The sequence below is a fragment of the Macrotis lagotis genome, chromosome X (assembly GCF_037893015.1).
Source record: "Macrotis lagotis isolate mMagLag1 chromosome X, bilby.v1.9.chrom.fasta, whole genome shotgun sequence".
NCBI lineage: Eukaryota > Metazoa > Chordata > Mammalia > Peramelemorphia > Peramelidae > Macrotis > Macrotis lagotis.
The window spans coordinates 271,601,873-271,629,793 of record NC_133666.1 but is presented as its reverse complement, the minus strand read 5'-3'; the positions used below and the strand labels follow the sequence as shown (position 1 = coordinate 271,629,793).

The following is a 27,921-nucleotide window of genomic DNA, read 5'->3' as shown; positions in this document are numbered from 1 at the left end:
ATTAAAGAGGTAAAGGGAGAGGCCATCAACTGAAATTAGCATTTCCTAATCAAGAATAATAATTCAAATTCCAATAATAATTCAAAATTCAAATGTCCTAAACTGGGAGAAGGATCAAAGGAGTTCATGGTAAAGAGTAAAGTATGATAGAAATTTGTTTAGCTTTAGTATTAAGGCTGCTAGTTTAGCTCAAAGACAACTAGATCACTGAAGAAAAACTTAAAGAGCAGAATAGAAACTTTTCTTCAATTTGAATAGGTTCAAATCAAGACTTTGATCAAAGTATCCAGAAAACACTGGACTTGGCATTAAGGAATAGGGGTTTTCTTTTTCGTATCCTTATCTCTTTAAATATCTTTAAACTTTCAGGAAACATTTGGAAAGTCTTAATTCTGAGTCAGATACATCCCCCACCAAATAGCTGATTGTAAATCCAAGCAAAACCTGCAACATAGTAGCAACAGCAGCAGAGCCTGAATTGAAAAGTCAACATCTCTTCTCCTTATTTTTTATTATTCTGTTGTGTGATAGTTTGTTGTGAAATTTAATGGATTCACGATAATTGTTTAAAGAAAGGAGAATGGACCAATTAATTCCCCAAGAGTCTTTCCAGGCCTTTGATTTCATATAGAAGTGTCCACTTCAAATGTATAAAGAATGAAAATGAAACTCTAAAGGAATCTTGAAGAAGCCATAATAATTTATAGTCTTCAATCTTCTCTCTGAGAGACAGAGTAAAATAAGCCTGAGAAGCATATTAACCCACCCTGAGGCCCTAAGCTTAGGTAAGATTTAAGAGATCTCTACTTTTAGTTTTACATATTCCTAGGACCCTCCTTATACAAAGTTTTTCAGTGAGCTGGTGCTTAAATCTGGTCTTACCTTGCAGAAGTTAATAAGTTTGGGCTACATATTCATGACATTTACATCTCAGAGCTTCACTTTGTTGCGCTTTTTAATTTTGTTTGTTTTTTATCTTTAATTTATTTACACATTATTAAAATATTCTTGTTTAAGAGTAAACATATTACCCCCTTCCCCCCCCACAAAACTATAAAACCTCATGAGAAATAAAGTAAAAGAAACAGAAAAATGTGTTTTATTCTGTGTTCTGATACCATCAGCTCTGTCTCAGGTGGATCATTTTCTTTATCATAAGTCCATCATAGTAGTTACTTCCATATTTTTCCACAGTTGCTGTTACTGATTATAATTCCCTTCATCCATGCCTCCTCACTACCATCTATTATATTTTCTGTCTCCTCTCACTCTATCCCTCTTCAAAAATATTCTGTGGGGCAGCTGAGTGGTACAGTGGATAGAGCACTGGCCCTGGGGCCAGGAGGTCCCAAGCCTACATCCCACCCTAGATATGGAGCAACTACCCAGACCCTTGATCCTGGACAAGCCACCCAATCCCAGCACCTGGCAAAAAAGTAAACAAGAAAATGTGTTATATCTGACTATCCTCTCCCATGATATACCCTCTCCTCTATCACCCACACTCCCCACTTCTCCCCCCTCCCTCTTCTCTCCCTTTTCTTCTAGATGCCTATACTCTATTGAGTGGGTATACTGTTTCCTCTCTGAGACATTTCTGATGCAAATGAAGGTTCCCTCATTACCCCTCACCTTCCCCCCTTCATACCATTGCAAAAGCTACACGAAATATCTTTTATATGAAGTCTTAGCTTATTCTACCTCTCCTTTCTCTTTCTCCCAATACATTTCCCTTTCATCCATTGACTTCATTTTTACAATATATTATAGCTTCAAATCCAGTTCTCTCCTATCGCTCATCTTCTACTTGCTGTATTGAATGAGAAGGTTTATATGAGTGTTATCAATGACATCTTTCCATGCAAGAATACACACAGTTCATCATCATTAAGTCTCTCATAATCTTCCCTTTTTGTCCATCCTCTCTGTGCCTCACCTGAGTCCTGTACTTGAAGATCAAACTTTCTGTGCAGCTCTGGTAATTTCAACAGAAACATAGGAAATTCCCCTGTTTCATTGAATGTCCATCTTTTCCCCTCGAAGAGGATGTTCAGTTTTGTTGGATAGTTGGTTCTTGGTTGTATTCCAAGCTCTTTTGCCTTCCAGAATATTATATTCCAAGCCCTATGAGCCCTTAATGTAGTTGCTACTAAGTCCTGTGTGATCTTGACTGCAGCTCCATGATAGTTGAATTGTGTCCTTCTGGCTGCTTGTAATATTTTCTGTTTGACTTGGGCATTCTTGAACTTGGCTATAATATTCCTGGGAGTTTGGTTTTCTTTTTTGGATCTCCTTCTGGGGGAGATGGGTGGATTCTCTCAACTTCTATTTTACCCTCTGCTTCTAGGATATCAGGGCAATTTTCCCATAGAAACTATTTAAAAATGAAGTCAAGGCTCTTTTCCTGATCATGACATTCAGGTTACCCAATAATTTTTAAATTATCTTTTCTAGATCTGTTTTCCAGATCAATTATTTTTTCAATGAGATATTTCACATTTTCTTCTAATTTTTCATTCTTTTGGAGTTGAATATTGTGTCTTGATTTCTTGAAAAGTCATCAACTTCCTTTAATTCAATTCTATATCTGAAGGATTTGTTTTCCTCACAGAGTTTTCTTATCTCCTTTTACATCTGGCCAATTTTGCTTTTTTAAAGCATTCTTCTCTTCAATAACTTTTTGGACTGCTTTATCCATTTGACTTAAGGTGGTTTTTAACATGTTATTTTCTTCAGCATTTTTGACTAACTGCTGACTTCATTGTCATGTTTTTCCTGCATCTTTCTCATTTCTTTTCCCAATTTTTCTTCTATCTACCTTACTTGATTTTCAAAATTTTTTTTGAGCTCTATTGTAGCCTGAACCCAACTTCTATATTTCTTGGAGTCTTTAGATGCAGAAGCTTGGACTTTCTCATCTTCAGATTGAGTATTTGGTCCTCCATGGCAGCAAAGTTATTGTCTATGGTCACATTCCTTTTTTTTTTTCTGTTTACTCATTTCCCTAGCCTGTGCCTGGTTTGGGGATGCTTCCTAAGCTTTTGAGTATTATTGGGACAACACCTGTAAGGCTCTGACTGATCTCTTGGTCTGTGAATGACCACAGGCTCACCCCTCTGCCCCGAGGTTGTGAGGGGAGTCCCTGTTCTATTGGGAAGTGGATAGACTGTGACCAGGGTTTGAATGTGGTCAAAGCCCCAGAGTCCTGTTTCAGGGACAGAGGACAGACCTTGGCAGTCTCTCTCCACTCCCTTACCTTGGTGAGGGGGGGTGGAGGGATCCTGAGCACTCAGTGCTCATCTGTCTGGAGGCTCCTGCTGGGTGGCTTCATAGGCCTAGGATCTGGGCTGCCATGCTTAAGGGCCTGGGCTTTGTGATTTTTCTGGCAGAGGTCTCCCTGCTGATCTTCCAAGTTGTGCCTGGTGCTCCCTGGGGTGTAGGTCAGGAAACTGCTTCTGCTGCCCCGAGCCAGTACTCCCAAGGAGCTCTGGGGCTGTTCCTAGGAGGCTGAAGTTCCTTTGCTCTGTGGCCATGCTGTCTCTCCAATCCCCCCAGTTTTCCCACTATTTTCCAGGCTACTGTAGGCTGGAGAATTGCCTCACTGGATCTTTCTGTGGGTTCTTTCTCTCAAAAATTTAAGGCTCTTACAATGTTTTAGAGAAAGCTCCTAAGAGAGGCTTGACTCTGTCCCCTCAGAGTTTCACTTTGACTAGAGATGCAAAATATAGTAAAAGTCAAAATCATGTTTGCTTCATTTACAACTCCATACCATATCCACCAAAAAGATTTAACAGATTTGATTTCGGTAACAAGTGAACAACTGAAAACAAGAACACTACAAATGAAGAGGCCTAGATTTGGAATCCTGGTACCTGAGTTCAAATCCTTGCTCTGCAACTTAGGGCTTATGACCACGGACAGGTTACCTCCCCTCTGAGATTTACTTTTCTCATTTATAAATTGAAGAGATTGGACTTGACTGTTGAGCTCTTTTCCAGCTTTAAGTTTCTGATCTGATGATTTTGTGACCTTAAGGGCTTTATAAGATAATTTAAAATTTCTACTATAACAATTGAAAAATTATTTCACATTGTTCTTGGAAATATTAGCATTTCTTGTCCACACTGGACAATACAATGGAATTGTTTTCTATTTTTTTAAGGTTTCAGAAATGAGAGCAACATATACATGTATTTGAGAATGGAAATTGTGCTATAAGGCTAGTAAGAAAGAAGTTAAAATTGTTTAAATACTCAATGTTCTTTTATTATTTGGACTTAACCTATGGGACCAATAAATTATTTTTATGAAAAGACTAAATAGAATAGGAAAGCAAAATCTTTTAATTGTCATTGGTCAGCTTTCTCTTTGTTTTTGTCTCTGTCTCTCTTTATTGACTTTCTATCTGCAGTCCTATCCATTTTCACATTTTAAACTATTACCTCTATGGGAACAATTTTCAAATCTTTATCTCCAACCCTATCTTGCCAGCTGTCAGCATCATCATCTAATTTCTTCTCCATGAATCCTCTCTCTTCCCTCTACTATTCCATGCTATCTTCTGTCCTCCTAATTTCCACTGCTCTTTCTTTCTTATATATGTCCTCACGTTCTATTTGACAGTGATTAGTGTATGTTTCTGTTGTTATTGTTCCTTTACTCATCTGTTAAGTTTTAAGCCCTTAAGGGCAATTGTATATAACACAGAAAATTGTCATTGCTCCCTACAAATTTGTCAAGTGAAGATTGCCCTTTTTAATTATGAAATAATAACAATGGAGAGAGCACAGCCACATCTCTTTAGAAATTTTTTTGGATATAAACAGTCTATATACTTATGGATAACATTATAATTATAAGTAGCAGATGCTTCCTTTTAAGGAAAATTCAAGCCAGTTAGAACTAGAAGACATTAACTATAATAATTGTATTTATTCCAACTCTAAGATGCTCAAGATAATTGGAAAGAATTTAAAAGACCATGATGATAACTAGAAATCATGTACTTGAGTTCCAAGGATGTTATTGTTCAATTAATGTTCTGAGTGTGAAAAGATATTCATGGTTTTAACCATGACAACAACAAAAAGCAAACAAAATTTACACTTTTTAAAAAAATGGTTTTTCTCTTAAAAATATTTTTCCTTAAAAAAAAGTGTTCCTTGTGATACTTGTTTCCAAGGTTATTTCAGCAGCATTCCATACTACAAAGACAGTTGTTCCCCTCCCCCTCCCTCTTTCTCTCCCTCTCCCCTTCTTTCTCTCTCCCCCGCCTTTATTTTTATGACTGTGTCTCTGTGTCTCCTCCCATTTATATTTGATCTCCTTTTTTGTTTATCTTTCTTTGTCAAGGCCCTCCCCCCCACCCAACCCCCATGGAAAACAAGGTACAATGACTTTAAAATTCTAATTTATAAAGAGATCATTTCAGACTTCCTTGATCTATACAAATTGTTTTCTTTGGATAAATTAGATGATTTTTGAGATGAAGAAAGATATCTTAAAAAGCTGGACAAGTGGAATGAAAATAATGTTTAGTTGTAAATGAGACAATGGAAAATAACTTTAGTGAGTAGCTAAAGAAGGAAGAAAAATGATACACGACCAAGTGTTGGTTTAAATAGTAGTTATTAAGGGAAACACAAAGCCATACAGAAAAATTAGTCTACTGGTATTATGAGGGCTTTTAATATCTGAAATTTCTTAGCAAAAACTAGTAGCAGAATTAGGCAAGTCTGGGATATAAGGACTTGTTTTTAAGATGGATTATTTTGTTTGTTCATTGTTTTAAGTAGTCAGCCTTCTCTACTAAGCCTATAGGTATTTGATTTTAACAGTTTATTTCATGAAGTACTAGATTCATTAAAGTAAAATGAAGAATTGCTTGCGTGATGAGCCAGAGGCTATTTACATGATTTCATTCCACTGAAAAAGAGATGCTCCTAACTCAAGCACTCTGCATTTCCTTTCTGAACAATAAGGCAAATGGAAAAGAAAACTTAATGTGAGTTAAATTTGTTTTTATCTCTATTCAAATGCTTCATCACAGGGTGGATGTGACCCTGGCTTCTTGAAGTGCTACCAAGCTGGATAAGCTTTGAGCAACAGACCATCATAAGAAATTTGGCACTAGAGGATACATTTTTTTGACAGCAATTCAGGAAGACTGAAATTAAGGCATGGAAGGGTCATGATCTACATCAAGGGGAGAGAATAACCACACCTATGCAATATTTTGAAGTGCTGAAGTATTGGACATAATAACAATATGTGCAATTATACTTTATGAAACAGATATGTTTCTGTAAATTGAATTGCATGGTGAACAGAACTAACTCCAAGGCTGCTGTAAGCATGAAATACGAAAATGTATAATAAAGCACTCTGTATTGATAAGCCACTTTATAAATGTAGATAATGATAGTATTAAATATTTGGAGGGACTTGCTCTTTCATTTAATATGTAGTTAACATTTCCATAATCTGAATAATCAACCACTCCCTAAGTTATTTATTTGATATGCTTTTATATCAACAACAGTATAGAACCTTGTACTATGGATTTATTATTATATTTGTAATCACTAAAGCATAAGTTTCTTAAAATTTAGAGAGGTTAAATAAAGTGTCCTAATGTTACTCTGTATGCTCAAATAAATAAAAGGTTATTATCTCTGCATACCATTTCTCTTTTGTAAATGTATCATTACATTTTTTTCTTTTATACCTTTTAATAAGAGCTTCATAATAACCTCATATTTGACTTGGAATATTACAGTGTACAAAATACTTTAAATACATTATTTTATTTAATGTTCACAAAAACACTTTGAAATAGGTAATATATGTACTTTTCTACCATTTCACAGATGAAGTATGGTATAATGGAAAGAGGATAGACTCTGAAATTAGAATTCCTGAATTCAAATCCAGATTCTGATGCTTACAAATCTACATGTCCTTGACTGTTCATTTCAGCTCTTTTTATCAATTTCCTCATCTGCAAAATTAAGGGAATGGAGCAGATACTCTCTTAGGTCTTTTCTACCTCAAAACATTCTAAGTTCAGAGTGTTTTTCACTATTCACTCATTCATTCAATAAACATTTATTAGTTACTTTACAGAAGCAATATAGCATAATGCAGTAGTTAAGAGGGCTGAACTTAGAAACAGGAAGGTCTTGATTCAAATCCTACCTCAGATAATTTTTAGTTTTGTACCATAGGCAAATTCTTTGTGAGATTAGTGTCTTCATGCATAAAATAGGGGTAATAATATCTGGGAAAACTAGATAATGTATGCAAATTTCTTGTAAATTTTAAAGTGATCCATAAATGTCAGTTATTATTATGCAGGATAAGATTTTAAAAATAAAATTTAGGTAAGAAATGACTACTGTCCCCAGGAGATCTTACAATTTCCTGGGCAGAGTGAACAGAGCCCGTGACTTGGAGTCATGAGTTCAAATTTTATCTCAGATACTCACTAATAGCAGTGCAGCTCTAGACAAATTATTTAACCTCTCTGTGCCTGGATTTTTTCTACTACAAAATGGGTAATGATAATACTTACCTCTGGTTGTGAATATCAAATACATTAACTTATCTAAAATATTTTGCAAAACTTAAAGCATTATATAAATGCTATTATTATCATCATCAAAGCTATTTTATTAAACTACCATAAAAGCCATAAGCTCCAAATTTTGTAATTGAGGCATCTCAGAAATATAGTGTAACATATTCTCTAAGGTTATTTAGAGTGACAGAACCCTATGATGGTCATCAAAGGTCATTTCTACTACATTTCTACTACAACAAAAGCATTTGCCTGTGATCTCAACTTCATTGCATTTATCCACCACCACCACCATGAAAAATTTCAAAGGAGGTTACAAAATGGATTAAAACTTTTCCTTTGCTAAACTTGTTCTCCTAAAGAAATTTCACTGAACCATCTATAATTTTTGTCTTTGCACCACCTCATAATCCAAGGTAATTATTTTTATTGTTCAGTTGTGCTAAACTACTCATGTCCCCATAGATCATAGTATGCCAACACTGTCCAAGGGGTTTTCTTGGCAAAGCTACTGGATTGGTTTTCTGTTTCCTTTTGCAGGGCTTTACAACTAGTAAATAAATGTCCAAGACCAAATCTGAACTCAAGTCTTGCTGACTTCAGACCCAGGATTTGAACCCAGCTGCCTCATTTTTACTGATAGCCATCTAGGGAAGGGAAAGGAAAGTTCTACTCTTTGTAGAAATACTTAGTTTCCTTAACCCTGAAGTAGAACAACTCAGAAATTCTAGTGATAAAGTGGCAAGTGTATGGACTCACCCCAACAATCACTACTGACACTTACCCCCTAACATTTACAGTCTTAACATTCAACAAATACAGCTCTGTGCCAGAGCCGGTTAGGTAAAGGGGATACAAAAATAATAATAACACAGAAGATCTCTCTCTGAAGGAATTTACAACAATATTATCATTGTTTCAGAATATAAAAAATGCAAAGAAGTCCAAACAAAATACAGTGAAAAGTCTGAGAACAGATAATGAGTGATCATTCATATGGGGATGGGGAGGGAATCAGGAAACATAGATCAGGGAATACTTGGTGGAAGTAGTTGAAACTTAGGTTCTGATAAAGTATGTATTTAGAGAAGGGGTTGGGGGGGAGTCATCAGGCAGAGATGGGAATGAGGCAATCAGGTATATTTTGTTGTTGAGTTCTTTAAGTCATAATATGACTTTTCATTACCCCATTTGGGTTTTTCTTAGCAGATACTGGATGGTTTGCCATTTTCTTCTCTAATGTATTTTATAGATGAGAAAACTGAGGCAAATAGGGTTTAGTGACCTGACCAGGGTTACACAGCTAGTAAGTATCTGGAACTACTTAGAACTCATGAAGATAGGTCTTCCTGATTCCAGACCCAGTGTTCTTTCTTCTAAGCTATCGAGCTACCTTAGACAATCAGTTATATAGGACCACAAAAACAAAAGTCATGAAAATAAGAGAGGGTAGGAGATGAACTACAACTCCTTTTTTCTGTTTTGCTTCCTGCTTCCACAAACTGGCATCAAGAACTCTCAAACATTCTATTCCTTTTTCCTCTATATCTATAGATATTATTTGGTTCTGGCTATAATCAATGTACTTGTGGCTTTGCAACTATTTATTGGACCATAACTCTCTTGTTAGTCCAATTCTATTTAACAAACATTGATTAAGCACTAACTATGAGCAAATCATTGTGCTAGCTGCTCAAGACATAGAAGACACTTAATAAATGTTGTATTGAACTAAAAAAAAAAAACCCAGCACAATCCCCCCCCCCCATCCCCCAGCCCCCAGGAACTTCCAGTTCACTACAAGTATGTGACAAGAGCACATTTAAATAATTCAAGGTAGATTGTGATAGAGGCCAAGAGAAATCCAGATAAAGTAAACTGGGGAAATTTACAGAGGAAAGATCACTTTCAGTGATTTTAGGCATAGGAATATATACTGTTTAAATTCATAGTGGTGAGAAAATTAAATCAGGATAAGCAATCAGAAGTGGGTTAAAATCAAATTGTGAAGATTTTGAATTCTAGATAAGAGCATAAGTTTGTATTTTCTTTATGAGATGATTGGGAAGTCCCTGAAAATTTTAGTCAGAAAAGTGACATGATCGAGATGGTATATTATAGCATGATTTTGAAAGGTTTTTGGGTACCCAAAGACTTCAGATGCCTAACTTTCTGTTAAATATTGAATAGAATGTTAACTCGATTTGAGTCTAATTCTGACTATGCCTTTAAGAATAAAGAATTCCAAGCTGAGCATTCACATAACCTAATGAATCCCACTCTCAGGATGTGCCAGGGCAGCTGTGTAAGTGTGGTCCTGTTTGCATGCTGTTTTCACAAATACTAGGTCAGCAATTCCCACAGTAGGACCCCTGATGTTCCATCCTTGTTTATGTCTGTGATACATACATTTAGAAGATGTTGGAGGAGGGAGGAACTGGGGAAAGAATACTATGTAGATTAAATTCAAGGACTAGAGGATTTGGGAGTCAGGATATTCTGAAGGGAGTCTGAGAGCGGGCAATTACTTGTGGTGGGAGGATATGGGAAAAGAACAGATGTCTGTAGATACTGAAAAGTAAAAAAACACTGAAGAGGAGGAAACTTACAGAGAAAAAAAATGTTTAAAGGGTTTACAAAAGACCAAAATTGTTGTTGTTGTTGTTTTAAAGAATGGGAAACACTGAACTTTACTTTCTTTGGCAATCTGATAACATATATGCACATATACATATTATATATACATAGAATATTCAGATATATGTTGGAGTGTATTTTTCTTGTTTAGTTATTTTCAGTTGTGTCTGATTCTTTGTGACCCAATTTCAGTTATTTTTGGCAAAGATACTAGAGTAGTTTGCTATTTCCTTTTCCAGCTCATTTTACAAATGAGGAAACTGAGGCAAACAGGCTTAAGTGACTTTTCCAGATTCACAAAGTTCATATGTGTCTGAGTCTGGATTTGAACTCATGAAGATGAGTCTTCCTGACTCCAGGCTGAGCACTATATATATGTGCCCCCAGTAGAGTGTGTGAATATACATACATACCAATATGCATGTAGTTATATATGCATATATATACATGTATACATAACTGCATATATATAGATATACATATATGTATATGTATACACACACACACACACACATATATATATATATATATTTATATATATATATATACATGGTTCTGGCTATAATGTATATATTCTGGCTATAATATAAATACATTAAGCAGTGCCATGTATGTGGGAAAGGTAGCTTTGTTGTAAGAAAAGGTCCCAGACCTTTAGTATTATACATATTATACATATTATACATTAGTATTATATATATATATATAGTGTATCCATGTGTTTGTGGGGGGGAATGGATAGTAGGCTTTACAATTTAAAGGATACATTATAGGAAATATCTGTCTTATTCTATTCTTTCTTCAATGTGTGGATATCTCACAAAATAGGATAATGTATATTGTGTTTGGAAAGCTTCCAGAAAGATTAGTGTTAAAGGAAAAATCAGAGTAAACTGAGGTTGAGTCCTTTCCCATGCTGAAATGATTCCAGTACTATATGCGGAGATTCCCCAAATGTAGCTTACAGCTTTTAGAATACTAAAAACACACAAACATTTATTAAATTGCTTTCCTGAAACTGACATCTTTGACAAGAAAAGTCTGAATGGTGAAAATGGCTGATTCTCTTCTTACATAACTCTGAGAAAATACCAGGAGACACGCCAGGAAGAGTAGGGGGGTTTCTCTTCTAATAAATGGAGGTTTCCTTTTTTTTTTCAGAATGTTTAGCCCTTCAAATAAGTGGGGATTTATAATCTGTTCTTTATGAAATCATTAGAATGAAAGGAGCATGAAATCCTTGACAGTAGTGCTTTGTCATAATTAGCCCCTCTCTTTTCTTTTCACCTTTGTTGACTGCTTAATTCCAATTTATTTTTCTCCTCTTCCCTGCCTCAGTCTCTGCAAATTGTACCACTGTTCCAGTTGCTCTTGTCTCTTGCTTGCTTTAAAAGTCGATGTAGTAAAAGGAAGATCAAACTTTTTAAAAACACCAGATCCCCACAAAATAATGTGGCTTGGCAACAGTACATCATAACCCAGACTAAGGCATACTCTTGAACCTCCCAGACAATGAAAATCAACAATAAAAGTTGGATCAAATATGAATAGCCTATAAAATAGTTTTTAATCCTATCCCAAGATACTAATTATATAATGTTCTACTGTGAATCTGTATTATACTTTTAGTTTGGGGAAAAATGCTTTCAAGTTCCATATGCTATGGTGAACACCCCTTCTAATAATACTAATCTTTCAAGAGAACCTCTCAATAGGATACATAATACCAGAATTATAGTTTGATGAGAAGGTAAATAAGCATCTTGATTAATTGCAAGGGGTAGGGAGGAGAAATATTGCAACTCTGATTATACATTGACATGAAGAAACTCCTCTTCTAGATCAATGGACTCACTGGGATATGATGTACCTAAGGAACACCAAGGTTGAGGACACTGGAACCCTTCTCTGACAAGCCCTAGTAAAGTTAGATGATGACCTGTCCTGGATCCTGGACCAAAGCTCCAGGAAGTTGACACTTCCTATAGCCATGTTTTCCATCACCCTTTTGGATCAAAATCATGTTTCAACTTCTAGATGTAGTCCTAGACAAGAGGGACCTGGCTTTAGATGACTCACCAAGCACATTCTTTGCCAAAAATAGCATCAAACACATCTGAAATGACAGAACACTGAGAACTATTAGGCTCTGCATTAGGGTGGATGAATAGATGAAAGGGGATAGATAGGAGAAATGTTTAAGATTTAGAATAAACAGTATTTGATAACATTGGATATAGGTAATGAGGCAGAATGATACATCCAAGGATGATTCCTAAGTTGGAAAACCTAGCTGACTGTAAGAATGGTAGCATTCTTGGCAGAAATAGGGGAATGACAAGAAAAGGCAGATAAAAAGAAAAAGATGATAGATTCTGTTTTGGATATGTTGAGCTTGAAATACAGATTGGAAGAGATGAAACTAGCATAGGGATTATAGTTAAAGGAGTTGGATTTGAATCCTGATACTTGTGAGACTTTTAAGCAAACCATTCCTTTAGGCTTCAGTGTCTTCATTTGTAAAAGATGGGGGTTGGATTTGATGACCCCCAAGGTCCTTGAAGCTCTTAATCTGTGATCCTAGAGTCTCCTAATTTGTCTGGGACCTTTTCTTACAACAAAGCTACCTTTCCCACATACATGGCACTGCTTAAGATCCATTCAAGTCTAGTGCCCATTTGGGGTCTTCCCCTTTTAAGAACAGTGTGGGAGGGAGTTGACAGCAGTAAAAAAGTGATCAAAGGGAACCAGCATCACTGAGGAAAGGGTGAAAGAACTGTTTTTATTTTATTTGTAGAAGAGAGAAGGAAGAGTGTCTTTAAACTGTCTTATAATATAGGAAGGTTATGATACAGAAGATGATAAGCAGCTGTTCCCCATCTCTTTTGAGGCTTGCACAGGAAATGCTTCCATGGGTCTACAATACCCGTCCACTTGATCTATACCCTCACCTCCCACCAGACAAATCTCCTGATGGTCTGCCAAGTCAGTTCTTCCTTCCTCTGCTTTACTATTTATACAGACACTCCCAAATACTTGGAAGAGTATTTTTTCTCACCTGCCAAATCCAGTGTCTTTCTTTTCCTTAGCACCTAATTTCTAAGCTCACCTCCTCTATAAGGCATTCTCTGACTAGGTAGAACTAGGTGGAGATCCTTTACCTGTAATTCACACATCCATCTGTGTGTTCATTCATTCAATTAATATTTTCATATTGTTATTTGTCCTTTGTTCTCCAAGAGGACCAATGACATCAGGAAGGGGATGTCATGACGTGCAAGTAAATTGTATTCCAGTGAGGAAGAGCTGTGCAAGGTCACCACTCTCTCTCTACTCTAAAGCCATCTGGGCCCAGTGGCAAGATATAGATGAAGACAACTGGAGATGGCCCTGGATGTAAGGGGAGACCTTGGCCATAGGCCAGTTGTCCTGATCTATATCTTGCCACTGGATCCAGATGGCTCCAAAAGAAAGAATGAGGCTAGTGACCTTGCATAACCCTGCTTCACTGAAATCCAGTTCACTTGTAAGTCATGACATAACCTTCCTAATGTTATTGGTCTTCTTGGAGAACAAGACAAACAACAATCTGTATGTGTCAGACTCTGAGAAGGAAATCAAAATGAATGAGAATGTTTCATACTTCTGGTAGAACTAAGGGACTAGGAGAGGAGAAATAAATGTGGAAATAACTTTAATATTAAACTCTATTTTTAAGCATATAAAAGTTATATAAACAATGAGGTCAGAGGATAGAGATGGTTTAACTGGGGGGAATCAATCCATCTTTGTCAAGGATATTGATGGATAAGTATATATGTGTTATTTCCTTTTTCTAATTAGCAACATCTCTATATTAAGTAAAATCTTCCATAAGAATTAAATAAATTAGTTTCTTTTTATAATAATAAATTGCAATAATCAGTCCTCAAGTTCCACTTAAAGAACTTGCAAGGCATGGGTTACAAGCTACATGGGTTAGTTAGTCTTTGAAACCTTTTCTTTAGACATCTTTAGCAAACAGAGAAAGAAAATGTGAGTGCTGGTTTATTCATAGCCTGGTTGAGATAGGGTGAGATGAGGGAGAAAATGGAGGTACCATTCAAGTGCCTATATAAACAATAAGGGCAGAGAGAATAGATGGTCTAACTAGGGGTAATCAATTCAGACTTTGTGAAGGATATGGATGGATAAGTGCATATATCTATTAAATATTTACAATACAAAAACAGAGGATAAAAGTCTCTGAAAATATATAACTTTCCAATTCCTTAATCAAGACTTTTTGAGGAAGAAAAATGCAATAGTTATTTTTAAATTAAAATAATTCTGAAATGTTGCTATTATGGCATAGAACTTTAAGAAAAGAAGGCAAAGTCAACATTAGGCTGTTTTTTCCCTGTATACAATCCCAATAATGAATTACTCTGGAACCAAAACATCTCACTTATTGTGAGACCTACACTGGGTTTCTTTGTAGGAACTCCAAGACAGTTCATGATTTTTATTCATCTTTATTAATTACCAAAAGCACTAACTTCATAACCTGATTCTTCCATCTAGAAAGATGAAGGTAAGAAAGGCACATTAGTTCACATGGATCTGGGAGCAAGTAGCACTCTTCCTCTCCAAGAAGAGCAGATGGAAAGCTCTCTCTCCTGCCAGAAATTTTGGAAAGCAATATTCTTGCATATGATATACTTGAAATGGGAAAATCTGGTGTTTACATTCCATTTGTGGCCATAATTTTTTGGAGGAGTCCCTTGAGCAAAATTAATCTTCTACCATTGTTTCAGTCTCAGGGTCATATGAGCTTCCACCAGCTAGTTCTCATATCTTTTAAAATCTTTAGATCTGGGAATCATATAGATGCCAAGTTTCTCTGGTTTCTAGAATATGAAGCTTTCATTTGTATTCAATAAAAAACTTTGCATTGACTTTGCTTCAATATAAAAGTGAGCCAGAGCCAAGTTCATATGGATTGCCTTTCTTGGAGTTCTCAGATTTTAAGTGTCAAAATTGCCCTTTCTAACAAGCAGTGTTTTCAGTTGCATTCTCAAGAACACTATCTTTAATTCAAAACATTAGGGGAGTATATTGCTCATTGGATCACTGGACCTTTCATTTTTTTCTTAAAGTGGTCTTGGACTTCTGTGTATCCTTCAATGTGGATGTGAAAAATGCAATGACTTTCAGTGGCCCAGTGGAGGACATGTTTGGATACACAGTTCAACAATATGAAAATGAAGAAGGCAAATGGTAAGTTTCTGGGTTCTTGTTTCGTGTTTTTGTATTTATCAACTTTTTTTAAAAGTAATTCACTGAAATTATACAGTTTCCTGCTTTGTAAATGTACTGTTTTGGAATGAAGCATTTCTGAGCAGAACATACTTTCTAATAAATTCTGTTGTGTAGAGATATATTTAAGTTTAAAAAAATTCCCTGGCAGTAGGCCTTAAAGGATGTGGTCAGTGATTTCTGTTGTATCCTGGCTTCACCTCAAAGGCCCCCAACTAAAACTGTTTGGCAATTAAGCTGCTGCGGGAAGAGTTCAACATTTAACAAACATTTATTAAGTCCTTGCTGTGCTATGTGAAATCATATGAAAAAGATACAGAATTAATTAAAATAGTGTCTCAACAATATATTTGACAAAGCTTCCCAAATTTTTCTTGGCAGTGTGAATAATACCTTTATGAATCACCTCTTAAAGTCAGACCCTGGTTTCCTTGGAGTTAGAATATGCCCAGACTTTGATCACTGCTTCTATGAAAGGGTCAATGCCTGGTAAGGATGAAGCATAATTTAGTGTGAATGAAAAAATAAGTGAGGTGGAAGAACAGAGGTTGTGAAATTTCAGATCTTGACCATGATGTAATTTTGAATGATAGTGAAGTTAAAAGTGTGGGTAAGTTAGTGTATGGCTAAAGTAGGGGTTAAGAAGCAGGTCAGTAGTGAAGAAGAATTAGAGGAACCTTGTGTGTGGGAGCAGTGTCAGATAATCACTGAAGATAATGACTAGGGCTGCCAACAGAGGAAGACCTGAAGTCTACTGCTACGATTAATGAAAAACTTAGGTGAATGGTCTCAAGACTTCTATCATTGTTCTCATTTTTATAATTTTAATGAGACTACAATGAACAGGTTCAGTAATTCTTAAAAATAGATAATTTTTAAACTGGAATTCTTAATAAGGAAATTCTCCTGTCGATACATATCTGCTATTGCTCACCAACTAATACTCTTAAGAGAGAGGCCATCTATACTGAGAGATTAAGTTACTTGCCCATGGTCATATAGCCTCTTAAATTTTGAACTTAGACCTTGTCTTCCTGATTTCCAATTTAGTCCACTAGCCTTGCCTCAAAAGTGTTATCATACTTTCCATAATTATCACACCCGTGCCACTCCTCCCCAAGGAATACTTTCTTCATCTCTTAGGTTTGGCTTCTAAATGCTTCCTAATTTAGAAAGACAGCATGAGGAATGAGAACCTGGCCCTGTTAGAATTCTTTGTTTGTGTGTATGTGTGTGTGTGTGTGTGTGTGTGTGTGTGCTGAGAGGCTGAGAAAGAGACAGAGACAGAGAGAGGCAAAGAGATAGAGACAGAAAGACACAGAACGAGACAGAGGGACAGAGACAAAGAGACAGACAGAGACAGAGAAAACTTCTTCAGTGATTTCTTGACTTTTTGAACAAATAACATATACTGGGTATAAAATTTTTACGGATGTGTAAATGCTCCATTGATTCGTATTCAATATAGTTAATACAAAGCATGGGATTTTTTGTAGAGAAAAGTGCAATTTTATTGAACTATTCTTCAGTTTGGATACCCAAACTAAGTATACCTGTTCCTCAGGTAATGACACTAATAAACAAAGCAGAAGCAATAACATCTATTTGAATGAGTTCCATTAATCTGCCATTAATTCTGTCATAGAGGACTACAAAGTGTTCCACCATTGAACTATTGTACTTTAACCTTGATAGTAAGCAACAAACTGTCAGAACCTGAGGACATGGGTTCTAAATATGGAAGACTTTTTTTTGCATCTGCACTATAGGAGAGTATAATACTAGTAATGTTTGTCCTGCATTTTTGAAGAAGACCATAATATCAGAGAGGTCATATCATGACAAGCACATGAACTGAATTTGAGTGAGGGGTTGCTGTGCTAAGTCATCAGCCTCACTTTTCTCTCCAGAGTCATCTGAATCCAGTGATCAGATATGAATCAGTGTGTCTGGAGATGGCCCTGGATATGAGACAGTCAGGGTTAAGTGACTTGCCCAAGGTCACAAAGCTAGTAAGAGTCAAGTGTCTGAGGCCAATTTGATCTTCCATCCACCTAACTCTAAGTCAGCTCTCTATCCTCTGCACCACCTAGTAATATAGTAGAAATATGTCTCAAACAATGATGAAAGGCATGCATTTTCTCAAATGTTTCTTGAATGAATGGATGAATGAATGAATGAATGAACAAATGAATGAAAAAGTACTTAAATGCCCACTATGTGCCAGATACTGTATTAGACTTTGAGGGTTAGGAATACAATTTTTGCCCTCAGGAAGCTTATGTACTCATAGGAGGGCAGTAGTGGCCAGGGAAGAGAACATGGGAGGGATTCAGAGAGTCAATGACTAAGATAGACAATGGGCTTGCCATATTTGTGTCAGAAAAGTCATACCATGTATATGTAATTTAAATTTTATCAAATTTTCCCTTTTTTTGTAACCTTGTCTCTACTTTTTGAGTTGTTAGACTTTCCTGCAGCATCTCATCTTTTTCCTTCTGGCTACAATGGCTCTTTTCTCTGGCATACTGGTCAATAGAAGGCAGTTAATAAATGTCTATTAAATCGAATCATGCCTGAAATTCAGGAAACTGATAAGTTATGGAAAAGAAGAAGAAGACTCAAGAGAAGGCTAGAAGAATTGACAGGACTTGATCATAGCCAAGATGTAAAGGATAACATTGTCAGAGAAAATTGATCAGAACCCAACTGCAGTTTGTCAGAAGGGAGGAGAGATGTCCCGCTCTGTACATTATGCAGCTGCTCTTAAAGATGGGAGCCCTACTTGCTCTCTGGGGAGCCCTACTTGTTTCTACCCCTGCTCTAATCCCACTCTGCTTTCCTAGAGCTTAGCTTCTGCCCACACCTTGGCTTTCATGCCTAGGTTTGCCCTAGCCTGTGGTCATCTCACTAAAATCAGTTTTTCTCTTGTGAGGTTGATAAGAGTCATGGTCTTGGAGCTAAGAAAACCAAAGTTCAAATCTTGCCTAAGATGTTGGCTAGCGGTGTGAATCTGGACTAAGCATTCAAATACTTTCAAACTCAATTTCTTATTGTGCAAAATGGGAATAATATGATCATTTACTTCCTAAGATTGCTATAAGGATCAACATATGATAAAATATATTCATATATAATCAGTACATAAAATAATAATACAATGTTTATATTTATAATAAATTATATGACATATACTACATATTAATATTAATATAATATATTACTATATATAACTATAGATAGAATAATATTCAATTACCTAGAAAATATTTATCTATAGATATGCTATAAATAATATACTATATATATGTATCTTCACATGCCTAAATATAATTTATATTAATCTATAATATGTTTTATAATAATATGAATTCTAGCTATAGGTATAATAATGGAAAAATATATGAAATGCTATACAAATCTTGAAGCAGTTGGTCAATAAGTGTTTATTGAGTACACCAGTACTGTGTTTAGCATTTGGAATACAAAGAAAAGTAAAAGATAGTCCCTGTCCACAAGGAACTCACAATCTATAGAGAAAACCAGATGCAAATAATTATACACAAAGAAGCTCTATATGGAAAAATATGTACATAATCAAAAGAAAGAAGACTCTAGAATTAAGAGGAATTGGGAAGGACTTCCTGGACAAAATGGGATTTCAACTGTATTTGAAGGAAATTAGGAGATGGAAATGAGAAAGGGCATTCTAGGCAGAGAGGATACAATGAAAATTTGATACAATGAAAATTATATCAAAGAGTACATGAGGAATAAGGTGTTAGAAGATTAAAACTTGTGTTTTGTTTTGCTTTTGGAGGGGTACAAGTTTTGAGGAACTTTGAACATCAGATTTTTTTATGTGATTCTAGAAGTGATTGGGAACCACTGAAGTTAAATCACTATATAAATGTTGGTTATTATTATCATTAGGAATGGAAATATAGTCTTCAGAGACCTAAAGTCCTATCTACTTACCCATCTTCAACCAAGACTGTTTCAGTGAATTCCTAAAAGCCCCAAACCCTGTCCTTCTTCTCTACCACAATACTACAGTTAGAACTTGCTCCCCCTTCCCTGTCTTTCTTGGCTCTTGGATGCTTCTTCACCCAAATTGAGTCTTATAGTCTTCTGGATGCTAAATCTAGGACCACACCATCCCCTCCTCTCTGTACCATCCAGAGAGAGGGGAATAGGTCTGGACAGAGAAGGTTGAGAAGATTTGTGGAACAATGGTTAAGAGAGCTGGGTTGTATTCTGAGGACCTAGATTTGAATCCTGGCTCTACCACTTACTACCTAATGACCTTGGGTCCCTGAAATAGGTCCTCACTGTCTCATCTGTAGGTTAAGGAAATAGAATTCCTTGTTCTCTAACTATCCTTACAATGTCTAACTAAATCTGTTTCTTAAATGCTGTGTTACCAAAAGTTTGGCCTGAAAAAGATAGTATCTAATCTTAACATTTTTATTTATTTCATTAAATATTTTCCAATTTCATTTTAATCTAGTTCAGGTCACATTCAGGAGTGTTGTACATTTGACACCTATATTATAGGTAAGTAGAAAAAAGCTCTCCTCTCAATTTCCAATCCAGTGTGCATACATGATAGAAACATATAATATTTAGACTTGTAATAAAAAAGAAAATACAGAAGCATTTTTTGAATATGGTGTAAATAATTATAAAACTAAAAATGAAGCAAGATAACCTAAAGGGATATTTGTTTTCTGGGAAGATTTTTTTGTGGGTCTGTTTGGCACTACACTAATTATTTATATTCCTCAATAAATGTTAAATGGCCACAATATTAGTTTAAGAAGTTTGTCAGCAAGTGACATCATGCTGCATTGGAAGGAGAACTTAAGAGGAGCTTCTTACTGTAATGAATAACTCTTTCTGAATCTCAATTTCTTCAATAGTAAAAATAATCCTGATCTATCCAAAGGATGGGGTACCTGGTACATGCCTGGACTCAGCTTCTAACGTTGGGCAAGTTATTTAATCTGAATTAGATGACCCCAGAGGTTCATTTTAGTTCTTAATCTATGATGCTGTTGGGTGTGAGATGTGGGCAACATTTAAGTCCAAATCCTTAAATCTCTCTGATGCTCTCTGAAAGACCAGAAGGGCTCTCTAGTTTGATCCCCTCATTTTTACAGTTGGAAGAAACCTAAGCCTCATTGACTAGCCTAAGATCTCATAATTAGCTAGGAATAGAGCAAAGATTTGAACCTGAAATCTTTTTTGTTATTATTCAGTTCCCGCTGAATCTTCCAGGGACCTCAAACTTATCAATTCAGTCACTTAGCTAATATCTCACACACTAATAGCTATAGCTATGTATGCCTCTTTGAATGCATACTTCTGCTAAAACCACTGTAGTTTGCCTAAAGAAAAACTTTAAAAATGTGGAAGTTCATAAGATTGAAAGAATCATTTAGATTTAAATGTTGCCCACATTTTGAAAAAAATTGAAAGTGTTTAGAAAGGGTGTGTTTCCAACACCTCATTGTGAGTTTCTTTTCTGTAGAATCTCTGACTCCAAAATCACATGGTCTCTTGGTAGCACAATGAATTCTACTTTCGATTAAGATCAGACTTTTTAAAATTATGTTTACCACGAGCTAAAGAACTCAGAGTACTCACATGAGGCTCAGGAAGTTTTGAAACAATAAACTTGAAGTAATAACTTATTTAAAGAGATCTAATATTTAAGGATATTAGGATAAAGAGAAAATATTAGTATACTTTGCATCATCCAGTTCCCTTGCATCTGAGAGTAATTATTAGCAATGCTGACTTTAGGAAAAACTTTGAAGTAGGTGAAACTCTTCTTGGGCTTTCCTCTCTCTTCTTCCTCTAGATAACATAGAGCTCACGTGGCTGATCTCATACTTCCAAGTGAAGTAGGGCAGAGGGAATGATGTAATCTTTTGCCACACTGGACTTGAAGGTCACACTTTTGGGTCAGGAAAGGGTAGTATGCAGAAGACCACTTTGCACTCTGAGTACTGTCTTAGCACTCCTTAGGGAATGCCCCTGTGGCATGTGCATTTACACATTGGAGAATACCGGGAGCCAGGTGTGCTAACCACTCCCCATGCACCACCCTTGTCCCACTCACCATGGAAATGCATTTAAGCAAAGGTCTGCAGGGGTGGAAGTCTCTTCTCTGGATTCTCAGCAGGTTGCTGCTCTTTTTTTCTCTCTCTAAGCTAGAACCACATGCTCCAGTATATGCCTCTGGAACAATATGGTCCCAGCTCCATGGGGCCGGATCTATGTTAATCTAAGCTTCTCTTTCTCTCTTTCAAGGAGACTACTTCTTTCCTGGCTTGTGACTATAATATGGGTTCAGCTCCAGGATGAATACAGGAGGGTTTAAACCCAATTATTTCTTATGGCTGTTTTCCTTTCCTTTCTCTTCCCCCCCCCCCCCCCAAGAATTTTTGTCTCCACCTTTGTTATTCAGCTTTATTCAAGTTATTCAAGTAACTTGCTGTTTCTCCACAATAATTGAAAATGTGAAATGTTTGTGGTCTGTAATAAATGTGAACTTTGCAAGTCTGTGAATTAAAAATCTGGTTTTTATACCTCTGGTTTAGTTGTTGAGTTTTTCACTTAAAGAACCCCTGATCTTTGGACCCTTTCTCTGAAGGCACCCCTAATTTCCCATCATCACTCTCCCCTTCAGCCTATATTGGATTATTCAACTTCAAACCTGTGCCCAGAGGTTCTTTTAGCTCTAATTCTTCTAGTTCTTTTATCAAAACCTACCTATCCTCAGAAAATCCTTTTTTATACTAAAAAAAATGTTGGTCAATTTGGTAAACTTATCATGGTTATGCATACTCTCTCTCTTCCTAAATGAATCCTTTCAGGTAACCTATGTACATTTTAATGGTGGATTTCTCAAGGCAGTTGTTTAAGTCACAGATTAGAGTTATAACATAGGGACTTTTGGACACTACTGGAACATAATGGGGTAGATATCTTAGAGCAGATGAGACTCTGGGAAAAGGCAGGTGGGGGCTTAGTGGCTAGAGAACTGGGCCAGGAGGCAGGAAGACCTGAGGTCAAATCTGACCTCAGACATTTACTAGCTGTGTAACCCTGGGCAAGTCACTTAATGTCTGTTTGCTCTTAATCCACTGGAGAAGGAAATGGTAAACCACTCTAGTATCTTTGCCAAAACTGAAAAACCAAAAAACTCACAGACGGCATTGATGTGCAATGGGCTATGGAGTCATGTAGAGTTGGACAGGACTGATCAACAAGAGACTTTGGAAGACCTTTCAAATTAAGCAACATATGCTTATTTAGCTATTAATCCATATGGCTGGAAACTAACCAGCTCCTATTCAACAAAAAGGATCTAGCTCTGGAAAGCCCTCCTGTCACTAGACTGGTTTTTCTCTCCACCCTAGAAAATGCAAAGTTAACAATGATAATCCTGAATGTGAATGAAGTGAACTGACCTCCAAGTAAGTTAAGTGAACAAATATTTATTCAGTACCTACTATGAGCTTGGTACTGACTTATGTAGTAAATGGATGGATTAGGAAAGAGACCCCCAACAATAGTTTTTTTAAATGATAAACATACTTGAAATATAAATATTCATAAAGAATTAAAAGAAGCAAAAACCACTGAGCTTCAACAAAACTTAAAGTAGAGGTAGCACTTTTGATTTCAGTTAAAGCTAGAGTAAATATAGATGTGGTTAAAAAAGAGAGATAAGCAGGAAAATTTCGTTATGCTTAAAGCATAGCACCATAGTACCATTTATATGTATGTAAAAAATAACAAGTATCTAAAAACAGAAAAAAGCTCATGGAAGTGAAGGGATAAATAGTAAAATTATAATGGGAGTGGGGATGAGGGGGAGGGGTTCAATCAACCCCTTATATATCTAGACAAAGATTTTTAGGGATTTGAAAAGAATGTTAGGAAAAATTGGAAATGATACATCTTTGGTGTTAACAGAATGAGACTAATAAGAAATTTGAAGGCAGTCAGTGATCCAATGGATCACTGGGTCTGGAGTCATTGTTCAAATTCAGCCTCAGACACTTTCTAGCTGTGTGACCCCGAGGAAGTCACTTAACCTCTGATTACCTGACAAAATGGATCTATTAGAGAATGAAATAGATACTCTCCAGTATCTTTTCCAAGAAAATTCCAAATGGGTCACAAAGACTTGGACACAGCTGAAAGGACTGAACAATAATAATGACTTAAGTACTTCTACATTGAATACAGCAACTTTGGAAAAATTTACCAAGTATTGGGGCATAAAAACCTCACCAAAATTGTAGAAAGGAAAAATACTAAACACATCATTTAATAAAGTTCCCTTGAAGTAAGTATGAGAGTAATATAGAGGGAAATACACAAATATCCAATTTGACTGAGATTTTAAATATTGTGAACTCACTCATAAAACCAAAGAGGAAAGCAAAATGTATTAGAAAACAAAGTCCAAAAATAAGTTCCTTACAAGAAACTACTTGAAACAAAGATTCACACAGAATAAAAATAATTATATTCAATTAAAGCAATTTTGAAGTTCCACCTCATACCATCAGATTAACAAAGATGATTAAAATGGAAAATGAGAACTATTGGGAGCTATTGGAAAATTGGCATATTAATTCACCTCTATTAGTCCAATCATTTCAGTAAGCAATTTGGAATTATACCTCAAAAAAGGTTGTTAAATTGTGCAAACCCTTTGAAACAGTAATACAACTAGTAAACCTATACCCTAAAGAAATTTTTTAAAAAAAGGAAAAAGAGGGGTGGCTAGGTGGGGCAGTGGATAGAGCACTGGCCCTGGAGTCAGGAGAACCTGAGTTCAAATCCGACCTCAGTCACTTAATAATTACTTAACTGTGTGGCCTTGGGCAAGCCACTTAACCCCATTGCCTTGCAAAAACCTAAAAAAAAAAAAAAGGAAAAAGAACCATATGAACACAAACCTCTATTGCAGCTCTTTATGTGGTAGCAAAGAACTGGAAGCTAACTGGGTGGCCATCTATTGTGAAATAGTTAAACAAATTATATAATGAATTACTATTGTGCAAATACAAAATGATAAGAGAGACAGTTTTGGTGGATCCTAGGATTACTTGTATGAACTGATGCAGAGAGAAGAGAGCAGAATAGGAAGAAAATTTCATACATGAACAAAACTTGAAAGCAAAAGCATTGAAAATCTTAAGGCCCTAGAACATAGAATGAGACCTTTTTTTTTGGGTATAACCAATGTACAAATTTGTTTACTTGACTTGACATTACAAGGATTTTTTTCCTTTTTCTTTTTGATGGGAATGGATAGGAAAGAAAGAAAATAATTTTTTTTTGTTCATTGAAAAAATAAATTTAGAGAAACAATAGCACCATAATTTCTAACCGGAGCTTTACTCAATATCCAAGAAAAATCATTCCATTTTCTCCTTGAGGAGCCAGGGATAATGACTTGTGAGAAGGCTGGTGTTCCCTGATGCCAGTGCTTTACTTCCCTTGAAAATAGTTTTTGGTTGTGTGTCCCAACACCTGGTCCAGTGTCTAGAGTAGATTATATACCTCAATAAGATTTGTTGATTGATTTACATGTCCTGTCAATACACCTTCATCTGCCTTTTCCTGTGGCTAGTTTGTCATCAAAGAGAATGACTTTAAAAGAAAGACATCCAAATTCACCATCTTACTTCTTTCCCTTTGAGTCCTTGACTTGTCTGTGCCACTGCGCTCTTGATTGAAAGATCTCCTCTCTTCCTGTACACTCTTCTCTTACTCTTCACTGGACAACCAAAGCCAGATGCCTATGAAGAAGGAAAGAGAGAAACAAAATATGAGAATGGTAGTACATGTTGAGATAGTCTAAACAACTGTTTTCTTTCATCTTATAGCTAGAGAGTTTATTGGTAAAGCTATAAATAAGAGGTGTTTATGCTAACAAAAAAACTGGAAAATGTTGAGATGTTTATAAGATTAAATCTCTGGTATTTGGAGTCAATTTTTTTATCAGTCTGTTTAGATAACTGGATCAAGTTCTTATCCTATGAATTCCCACCTTCAGCATGAAGTCTTTCTCAGGCTTCCTTAATCTTATTAATCTTATGATCTTCCTTCTGAGATTGTCCTCAATTTATCTTGTATAAATCTTGGCTGTGCATAGTTATTTGCATGTTGTCTCACCAATTAGATTGTGATCTCTTTGAGGGTAGGGTCTTTTTTTTTTTTGTCTTTCTTTGCAGCCTAAGCACTTAGGACAATACTTTCCATATGCTTTTGTTGAGTCATTTCAGTCTGACTCTTTAGAACACTATTTGGGATTTTCTTGGGAAAAACAAAACAAAGCATGAGTGGTCTGTCAATTCCTTCTCCAGATCATTTTACAGATGAGAAAACTGAGTTCAAAAGGGTGAAGTGACTTGTCCAGAGGGTCACAGAAATCTGAGACCAGATATGATTTCAAGTCTTTCTAACTCCAAGCTCAGTGATCTATCCATTGTACTCCCTAGTTGATCCACATGGGGAATCCATGTTGTAAATTTTGTAATTCAGAGTTTACAGATGAGGAAACTGAGGCAACCACTGACTTGCCCAGGGTCACACAGCTAATAGGTTTCTGAGATCAAATTTAAACTTAAGTCTTCCTGCCCATAAGCCCAGTGTTCTAGCCAGTGAACCACCTAGCTGCCCAAGCTGCATATAGTAACTGCTTATTAAATACTGACTTGGCTTGACTTCGAATCTCTAGAAGAATTTATTCTTCTCAAGAGCTACTGAGAAAAAGAGGACAATGTATTTAAGAAGGAAGTCTAATTTCCCTTAGATTTACAGTCATCTAAAACAATTGTGTTTGTGTACCTAAAGAAAAAAACTACCCTATTTCAACTAGGGGAGAGGTTTTGTTGTTGCTTTTGTTTTTAAGTTGGGTCAATTCTTCTTTTTCCAATTTTAGTATGATGTTTATTTTGTATTACTTCTGATGTTTTCTTTGAAGTCTAAATTCCTCCTTTGGCAAATTATCATTTCTTTGACTCCTCTCATTTCTACTCACACTCCCTTGTCTAGCATTTTCCATGATCCTACAATTTATGGGGCTGCTGTTTTCATTTATCTCTTAAAAGAGACCCATCAACATTTATGAATTTATATATAGTAGTTTGACAGGCTCAGCACCTAGATAATGAGTTTAACTTTACCTACAGATCCAAAAAAGACAGAGGGTAGCTTAAAAAATATTAAAAAAGCAAGTGTGAAAGACCATGCCAGAAAAGGCTACCAAATGGAGAAGCCTGCAAGAAAAAAAAAAACCCAGCTACTACGCAAGTCAAATCAAGAGATCAAACATTTACTAGGCATTTACTCTATGTGAAGCACAGTGCTAGGATGCTGAGGTTATAAGGAGAAAAGTGAATTAACCTTAGCTTTCATGGTACTCATAATAATACTTTAATTGATGAGAGAAAATTAGTCAAAGTAAAGGACACTAAAGAGTCTCAAAATCAGAGCACTGGGAGAGATTTCAGTGATCATCTTCTCCAATTACACAATGTGTTTTAGTGAAAAGGGTTACTGATTTTGAATCAGAAATTTATATTAAATTCCTAGTCTCTGCCACTTTCAATTTATGATTTGGGTAAAGGTACATTCATTCTCTGAGCCTTAAGTGTAAAATGTGGGATTGATCTAGTTGACCTTGAATATCTCCTGCACCTCAAAATCCATAATCCTATATCTGAACATGAGTGTCCCCCCCTCCCCAAAGCTCAGGCTAAGTTTAAAGATCTGTAGTGTGAGAAATCTACCACTTTCCAACTATTCCACTTTAAAATAGTTATTACTAGTATGATTTTTATGAATTTTGATTTATATTTATATTTATAAATACAGTCAGTTCTTGCTTTATGTAGGTGGGTTGTTTTGCAGCCATCTTTGTAAAAATATTTTCATGTAATGTGAATTTACTCATGACATGGGAAATGGAGTGAAACAGGAAGGGGACCACATGCCATGGAGGAGGGGACCAGTATCCTGTTCAAGGATATGGAGGGATCAAAAAGGGAGAATGAAGGGAAAGTGGGACAAAGATCTTTTCTCTCCATGCCAAAGGTCTCAAGCCAAGCCCCCAGTCTTGTGACTTTGGAAGTCTCATTACTCATCCATTCTTCTTTTTGTTTTAATTTGGAAGGTTTTTGTTGGGGGGCAGGGTTTGGAGTTTGTATGTTTTTTGTTCTTGTTCTTATTTTTTTATTTTTGCTTTTTTTTGGTAAGAAGGGCAGAAGTGGAGATAGAGAGCACAATATTGTAGTGTAGAGGTAACATAAGAGTTTTTTTGGAATGCAGATTTCTTTTGGGATTCTTTACATAAATTAAAGTTGGGTAATGCT

General features: G+C 36.0%; 1 protein-coding gene across 1 annotated transcript in view; it reads left to right on the top strand.

The window, feature by feature from the left end:
• The window catches only part of ITGA1 (integrin subunit alpha 1), a 191,129-nt gene that overhangs the window by 50,803 nt on the left and 112,405 nt on the right, over nucleotides 1–27,921 (top strand). Inside the window, exon 2 of the mRNA XM_074208716.1 lies at nucleotides 15,355–15,475. Coding sequence (XP_074064817.1) covers nucleotides 15,355–15,475 — 121 coding nt within the window. The remainder of the gene's footprint in view (nucleotides 1–15,354; nucleotides 15,476–27,921) is intronic.